This window comes from Mesitornis unicolor, unplaced genomic scaffold, assembly GCF_000695765.1.
Source record: "Mesitornis unicolor isolate BGI_N332 unplaced genomic scaffold, ASM69576v1 scaffold52368, whole genome shotgun sequence".
In the NCBI taxonomy this organism is placed as follows: Eukaryota; Metazoa; Chordata; class Aves; order Mesitornithiformes; family Mesitornithidae; genus Mesitornis; species Mesitornis unicolor.
This window is the reverse complement of record NW_010204898.1, coordinates 6,412-14,945: the sequence shown is the minus strand read 5'-3', so window position 1 is coordinate 14,945 and position 8,534 is coordinate 6,412. Positions and strand designations below refer to the sequence as shown.

Sequence of the window (8,534 nt, the reverse complement as noted above, 5' to 3'; positions counted from 1 at the left end):
CGGTCGGGGGCACCCGGCGGTCTCCTCCTCCGTCCCGGCTCCGCGTAACAGCAGAGCCGGTTCTCGCTCCAGCTGGGGTTCGAGGATGTGATCGCGGAGCCCGAGCTCACCCACTCCTTCGACAAAGTCTGGATCTGCAGCCACGCTCTCTTTGAGCTCAGCAAGTACGTGATCTACAAGCTCCTGACGCTGGTCCTTGCCATACCGCTGGTCCTGGTCATGGGCATCGTCTTTGCCGTGCTCAGCTGCCTGCACATCTGGTAAGCACATTTTGTTGCTGGTCAGTGTGTGGGCTCTGCAGACAGCTCAGCACAACTCCCCTTGTTGCTTTAGTGCCTAACTGTTGGCCACTGCAACTGGTAGTCAGATCAACTTACATTATGTGCTTTATTTTTAAAGAGACAAAAAACCAATGTTTTCTCAGTGATTCAGTTCCCTGCCTTGCTTTTACCAGCGGTCTGTCATGTCTGTGTAAGCTCCTTGGGGCAGAGATCCTGTTTTGCCATTTGCATGGCACCTACCGCAATGCGTCCTAGCCTCCGCTGGCTTCTAGAGTAGTAACAATGATTGCTTGAAACTGGTTGTTAAGTTGTTAAAACGTGTATTTGAAATTAAAGATCTGGCCAGAAGTATTACACCTGTCACCTTCTCAGTATGGTTACCTCTTTCATTTTTTTCCTCACAGACTGAAGAAAGCTTTTGAGGGCCCAGCTGGCTCTTTCTTTGCTACTGCCACATACTCTGCTGTCACTGCCTTGCATCTGGTACATGGCCATCTCTAGGTGCAGGGCCCTAAAGCACTTCCACCTAAGCAAAGAACCCCTGCTGAGCTCAGGAAGGCTGCTTCTGGCCATGGCCCAGGTTCATAGGCACCCTCCAAGTAGCAGCAAATGGGGTATACTTTAAACAGAATACACTGGCAAAATATCAGGGAAGAGTATCTTGAGACCAGAAAGGCTGAGAGAGTTGGGATTGTTCAGCCTGGAGAAGAGAAAGCTCTGGGGGGGACCTTATAGCGACCTTCCAATACCTGAAAGGTGCCTATAAGAAATCTCGGGAAGAACTGCTCACTAGGGCATATAGCAATAGGATGAGGGGTAATGTTTTACACTAGAAAAGGGTAGATTTAGGTTGATATTAGGAAAAAGTTCTTCAATATGAGGGTGGTAGATCCTTGGAACAGGTTGCCCAGAGAGGTGGTGGAGGCCCCATCCCTGGAGATGTTCAAGGTCAGACTTGATGGAGCTCTGAGCAACCTGATGTAGTAACATTGTCCCTGCTTACTGCAGGGAGGTTGGACTAGATGGTCTCTAAAGGTCCCTTCCAACCCAACACATTCTGTGATTCCATGATCTGCACCTGTGGTTGCAATCTTGTGAGTACAGATTTGAGTTTTTGGAAGTTGAATGGAAGTTTGGGTTGATGACTTTTCCTTTAGACACTTCAAAAACTGATTAACTTGAAATTTGGAGCATAAATTTGCATATTATCTAAAGGAGTTGCAATGCAATAGAGCTGCCTACCTGCTATTCCCCAAATTATGCTGAACACTGGATAGTGTGCCCAGACTTAGGCCTGTCAGCCATGACTGCTGTACTGTACCATGTTACTGCAAAAGGGTTTGGTGGCCATATAGATTTCCAGTAGTGGAATATCTATGGAAAAATCCATTGATGCCAAATCGATTAAGACTCTTAACGTTTTTGTACTTCAGAAGGATCTTGTGTCTAGATTTCACAGCCTGGATACGTAGACATGAGTTTCACTGAACCAGGACTCAGAGGTCAGTTTCTATTTATTGTAGTCCCTAGTGACTCTCTCAGGAACTTAGGGTTCTCAGTACATCTGAAATAGGATTGTCTGGATGTAACACTCAATTTTGAAAAGTTTCCCTTGACTTTCTGTGAACACATATGCTTTCCCAAAAACTATTTTTCCTTCCCTGTATTCACTTGTCAATACAGAAGTGATCGTTCACTTTGATTTTTCTTGCACCTGGGATAGCTGTGAAAGAATCACATCACTTGGTAGCACTCTCTGCACCCCCTTGGGCCCCATCCAGTGCTACAACCCAAAGCCAGCACTGCCTTATCTGCCCACAGCCACGAGCTGCATTTGTTCCTACACAAAGGTGGAACATGCCAAGACGAAGTTAACTTCCCTGCAGCTCTCCATGTGCCAGAGTTCTTGGGAGTAAGGAGTTCACTGTTTCTGTATTTCAGAGGGTAGCATAGGAGCAGCAGATATCAGAGACGTTAGTCAGTGGAGGCATAGGGACCCTAAACACATGGTACTGGCTCCCATGTAGCCCAGTTGGGTTTGGAAAAAATACTAACTCCTTGTTTTGTGGGAGGGAAGAAGGGAATTCCATTATAACTCTGTCTTCAGCTGTTGAAATGTCATGGGAAAACCTCAGGTGCCCACTCCCATGTGGCTGCCTGCAGGAGGGCTTATCTGTCTCTGTGCCTCACATTCATCATCCAAACCAGTGAGATGATGATGCTGATCTGCTCGAGGGGAGCCTTTCCTGAGGCTAAATTCAAAGGTGTTCCAAAAACTTTTGAAAGTGCTCAGGCACAATGCTCTGTTGATTGTCATGCATGTTGCACTTTTGTCAGCATGCTAAAATTCCACAAAAGTCTGGCTCAGCATTCCTCATGCATCAAGGACACCTCATGAGTTTTGCCACTCATACCTGATAGTCAATGTTGTCTTTTGCCAGCAAAAGGGACTGCTATAGAAGGAAGCAAATATGTGAGACCTCATGGAAAGCAAAAAGGAAGCTAAGAAATATGTAATATTACACTTTAATTTTCATTTTTGCCTATATGGAGTGTATCGTGTTCTTGTTCCCAAACTGGCTGCTTGAGGCAGAAGCCAGTTTTGCACTACTGGTAGAAGACACTGATGGGCTGAAAGTGTGCCAGCCAGCAGGTTGGTGACTTATGTCCACACCTGTTCAAGGAAGGCTACTTCTCCACATTTCTTCTCCTTTACTCATGGCTGACATTCTCGCCACAGACTATAGAATTTATCAGACTGAGCTTCAACATGTTTCTGTGAATATTAGAAAGCTTTTAAACATGTCCTTGAGATCAACCTGTTAAGGTTATTGATTTTTGAACATGAGCAGACCACTGCCAGTATTCCAGGCAGCGCATGCAAAATCATGATATTAATTCTAGATCAAGGCCTGGTTCTTGTTCCAAGCCATGTGTTTGCCACCTCTTGGAAATTAACACTTGAATCTCATATATGCTTTGTTGTAGTCTTGTCTGAATAGTATTCTGGTATGTTGTACAGTTATGCTGAGAATCAGTTGCAGGAGGTTGTAGCAAGGTAGGGGTCAGTCTCTTCTCCCAAGTAACAAGTGAAAGGACAAGGGAAAATGGCCTCAAGTTGCGCTAGGGAAGGTTTAGATTGGATATGAGGAAAAATTTCTTCACTGAAAGGGTTTGGAATGGGCTGCTCAGGGAAGTGATTGTCTCACCATCCCTGAAGGTATTTAAAAGACATGGCACTCGTGACATGGTTTAGGTTTATGGTTGATGATCATAAAGGTCTTTTCCAACGTACATGGTTCTATGATTCTCTGATTTGAGGATCCATAACCTGAGTCTTGGGTCTGAGGTGGGCTTTAAGCACAAGGACTCAGCCAGCTTTGTGCTCTTGTCACCAGCTGGAGCAATAGGTACTCAGAGCTCCTCTTGGCTTGAACTTCCATTCAGAGCACCAAGATGTAGCCAGGGACTTACATGCAGGTAAGTAGATACAGACACGCATCATCTCTTACCTCTTCCTCCACAACTCCATTTACACAACTTATTTCCATCATACCCAACCCCCAGACTATCTCCCTACTGGCTGTCTGAAGTGTTTTTTAAACAACTCCAGGGATGGTGTCTCAACCACTTCCCTAGCCAGCCTGTTCCAATGCTTGACAGTCTTTTCAGTGAAGACATTTTTTTGTAATATCCAATCTAAATGCTAAAAATAGCATTAAGACATGTCTGAGGTTCCATTTTGAAAAATCTTACAGGAGTAGATGTGATTCTTCACTTTGAAGCAAGAATCTGATTTAATAGTGAATAACTACTCCAGCCACATTGCCCATCTCTGAGAAACTGAGTTGCCTTGAACTGAAAATACCCTGATCAGTGGGAATTAAACTGTGCTCTGCCATTTCCAAGAGGTGTTTGGTTCTTGACAATGTTCCCTTCTCAGGGATTAGCAGAAAAAAAAGTAATATGAGCAAAAGTGAGAAAGGTTGATGGATATAATTTTGTAGATATCATTGAACAGAAGGAAAATAGGATAGGATCAAAAAAATGGGGTAATTCTCTCTTTTCAATTATTCATTTCCCAAAAGAGGTGATTCCTTCTAATTAGTGAAAGGATGGGTATTTTGTGATATATATACATAGCAAGTTTCAATGAGAGGTCATATAGGTAGTTGAAATATGTTGGCTACACTTCAACATAGATGCCAAATACAGCAGAGATTTGATTTTCTTCCCAGCCCTGTACCATGTGGCCACACTGATAGTACCAATATAGCAGTAAATGTTGATATCCTTGGGATGTGATGACTTTACTTCCACTGTTAGACATTACTCAAGTAAGCAGTTACTGTTTCTGTGAATAGACGTGCAGACTGGGGTAAACCTACAGCATTGTGAGGAGAGGATGTGTATGTTAATGTTTATTTGACAGGTCACAAAACCAAATACATTGCTTCTAATGGCACTTATTTATTTTTAAAGTGTGCCTAGTCACTGCATGGAAGGCACATCATACCCTCTGATGATCTGGAAATGCTGCACAGTAGGATAACATCCTATATAGAACAGGATGTGTACTTATATACATGTAGATATGTAAGTAGACACACTTGCATATTTTAAAAGTTTGAAAATACCTTTTACTGCTCTCTTCAATGTAAAGAATTTTCTTCTCTGAGGAAAGGAGTTTGAGCAATTGTTGTCTAAGTAGACTTATTATAGAATTTAAAGTTATTTACATGAATTGGCTTTGTTTGCTAGCATGTTTCATACATCTTCCTACAGAGTTAGCCTCCACTGTCTTCTCACATTTTACATTTCACATTTTACAGTAACATTGGATAGAAAGTGTTAAAAGATTATAAAACATTACCAAAACATTTTTGTATTTATTGTTTTTAACACTGTCAAAGGAGGTTGAGTTCTGGTACAGTGTGAATGACCTCTAGAGCAGTTGTAAGTAGCGTGGTCACTGCTTTTCCAGCCTTTCCTAGTGACATCCTGGTGATTCACTACATCTTTTTGTGAAACTTCTGCTTAGTGTGGTATTTGTTTAGTTTGTATTTTGCGTGATCCCATCAACAGAGGGTTCAATAGAAATTGGCTTTTCTGCTTCTCTGCAATTCAGTTAGATTTAAAAAAATGCAGGCCAAATTAATTTTAGATGGCAGCAAAGGAGCAGTGACATAGCCTTTATGAACTAACTGAAATGGAAAAGGGGGTGAAGTCACCACAAGCTGAGTTGCCATTTCTGGTGTTTTCCCTATGTTGCTCGGAGAAATACCAGGTTTTTTCCTTTTGCATTACTGATGTTTATCAACTGTATTCTAACACCTGGCACCCTAATTTTATTCTCTAGAAATTATCAGTTCTATATGCAGTGATACTATAGGGGGTTATAAAACACATAGTTTACAGGTTTCATTTTAAAACTGGAGACACATTATTCCAGTAACGCTCAGAGTTCTATATGGTGTGTATATTACTGGCTCTTTCAGCAGAGACAAAAGAGAAGGTTTTAGAAAAACTATTATTGTTTAAATCCATCTGGGTTAGCTCAGAGTGCAGCACAGACATACTAGTAGATGGCTTGCATTGTATGATACAAGCTGAGAATCCAGTTAGATAAACACTGAAAAGAATTCATTTTGACTCTTTACATTGCTAAGCTTCAATGTTTTTTAAATGCTTTTATTTTCTATTTCATTATTCTGAGCAGTACAATACTTACTTTCTTTTCAGGCCTATGATGAAATAGTAAATTAAATATTTCCTGTCATTCCAACCAAGGTCACTGAGACTTCTGCAATGGAATTTCGTGGATGCAAGACTAAGTTCTTAAATTGTGAATGCAACAGCAAACTATAATAGTTTATTATCTTTACAAAGAGAATCTATAGTTTCTTCTGCCTAATTTAAGAAATAAATATGTTATATATGACACAGAGAGTTTTTTAAAACCATGCTCTAGTACCACTTCAGTATTACATAAATTATTTATGCATTTAATTTGCACCCAAATAAGAACATCCAGCTTAGTGAAGTGACCAGGTGTTTGGCCAGTAAACAATTAAAACAGGAGAGTAACTTAAAATAGTGTGGTCAGTTATCATGTGTATATTGGCTCTTATGAGCTGCCCATATGTGCATTTCTGGCTTGTGTCTTGTTGGTATGCTTGGCATAAGCCACCACTAATGGCATTGCTTCAGAATGGAGACACATGGAGAGCATCCCCAGATGAATGCAGATGAAGGTGTGGTACTTTAAAGTATGCACCCTGAGAGAACAGAAGGATCCTTCCCCTGACCAGGAGTTTTGACCTCATTCAATGTTTGATCAGCAATATCCTATTTTTCTGAGGTTTAACATGTATTATAGTAATCCAGTGTAACCAGATAGTGCTTTACTGTTTCTCTTTTATTATAGCAACTTGTAACAGCAAGGTTAGATTGGTAGGAGACAGGAATGGCAATGTGCATGTGTGTCTGTGCGTTTGTGGGTGAGAGAGGGATAAAAGAAACACCCAGAGAGACAGCAGAGCAAGAACAATCATAAAGAGCATTGTTCCCAGTTGTTCAAACTGGGGAGCATGGTGTTTTGGTTAAGCCCCAGATGCGCACAGCACAAATGAGTCCTTAGCAGATGACTCTGCTCCCCAGCCACCATGGGCTAGCAGCAAGGCTGCAGCACATTGTGTACACCAGCCCTTTCAGCAGCAGAGAGAGAACAGCAGAAGTTCACCCCTGTGAAAGGCATGTCCAAAAATGAGCCCAGCATTACCAATTAAGCAGCAGCAGAGATGTGATATAAAGAAAGCTGCTGTTTCCTGTCCCCTGTTGCACTCAAATGATCCTGTCCAGAGGACCACATGCATCGTGGTGCTTCTGCATGTGCAGGTGTGAGGCTGTGAGCAAAAACACTGATGGAGAATGAGTGTGAGAGTGTGAGATCAACTTGCTTAGAGATTTAGAGTAATAAAATTCACTTCCTCTTCCATTAAATTTCACACTTGTGTTTGGTTATCTGATTTCACATGCTATGGCAGCAGCAGTCTTCAGATCTTCCATTTTGTCTTTTACAGGGTTGTGATGCCTTTCGTGAAAACCTGTCTCATGGTCCTGCCCTCAGTGCAAACCGTCTGGAAGAGCCTGACAGATGTTTTTGTTGCACCGCTCTTTCAGAGCATAGGCCGGTGCTTTGCCATGGTTAATATACGCCTGGACCAAGAGTAAAGATCAGGGATGCGATGCTAATGTAATTGTGCTGGTGTTATACCTCTTTGCTAACCTAACACACAAGCACTTACTGTTCATTCCAAACTGTTACATTACAATGGCTGGTTTAAGTGGGAACATGCTGTTTTTTCTAAAGCTCATTTATTTTCAGGGAGATCAGTTTAAGAATAAGTAGGCAGTTTTCATAGCTCAACATTGTAACAGCAGAGTGAATGTGGAGTATGTTGGCAACACTTTATTTTAATGGTACGTTGATTGCTAGATTACAGGAGAATTTTCATGGAGGTTTAACAGCCACCACAGTGATAAAGACTGGTATTATTACTATGAATATTTTGACGAGTAGGCTGCGATACCTTAGGTGAAGCTGATCTCTAGGGTTTCGTGTTGACTTCCCTGCAGTTCCACCGGGGATCATTTTTGGCCCTCACTGTGCAGAATGATAAACCCAGTCCTTTGTTATCAGCAGTTAAAATGAATGTGACTCATTGCATAAATACACAGGGAGAGGAGCTGTTGTGTAATTCTCCTATATTGGCAGGGGGAAGCTCCCTAGAAGTTTATCCCTTAAAATAAGGTGTTAGCTAATGGTTTGGAACATCAGCTAATCTGTATATTTTATTTAATGAGAGGTTAACTTTGCTGTATATTTTGTACCTTTGTAAATGGCAGTTGATCAGTTTTCTCTGAAGCATTATGTCTATGGTATTTGAATTCTAACCAACTTACTAGGCAGCAAGAGTGATACACTGCAAAAAATTACTTCAAATAACTAAAAATTTGACTTCTAAATTATGCATATTTTTAAGTGTTGCTGTGCAATTCTAGTATATTCATTATATATGGGTGCAAAGATAAGTGTTTTCATAAAAGACTAAGCAAAAGTTGGAAATATCTGTTTATGAGAAATGTTTTTTATTAAAAGTGGGGTGTAGTAAATACAACCCTGCCTATTTCTGTGTATTATCTGTGTGAACATTGAGATATTTAAGAATATAGACACTACGCTGGCACTTT

General features: G+C 41.2%; 1 protein-coding gene across 1 annotated transcript; it reads left to right on the top strand.

Moving 5' to 3' along the window:
* Nucleotides 1-72: 72 nt before the first annotated feature.
* Nucleotides 73-7,514, top strand: CAV2 (caveolin 2; the record flags this gene model as incomplete). The annotated part of the gene is made up of 2 exons (XM_010191188.1): nt 73-260; nt 7,364-7,514. Coding segments are annotated over 2 exons (339 nt in total), but the record flags the coding sequence as incomplete, so codon positions are not given.
* Between the last annotated feature and the right edge of the window lie 1,020 nt (nt 7,515-8,534).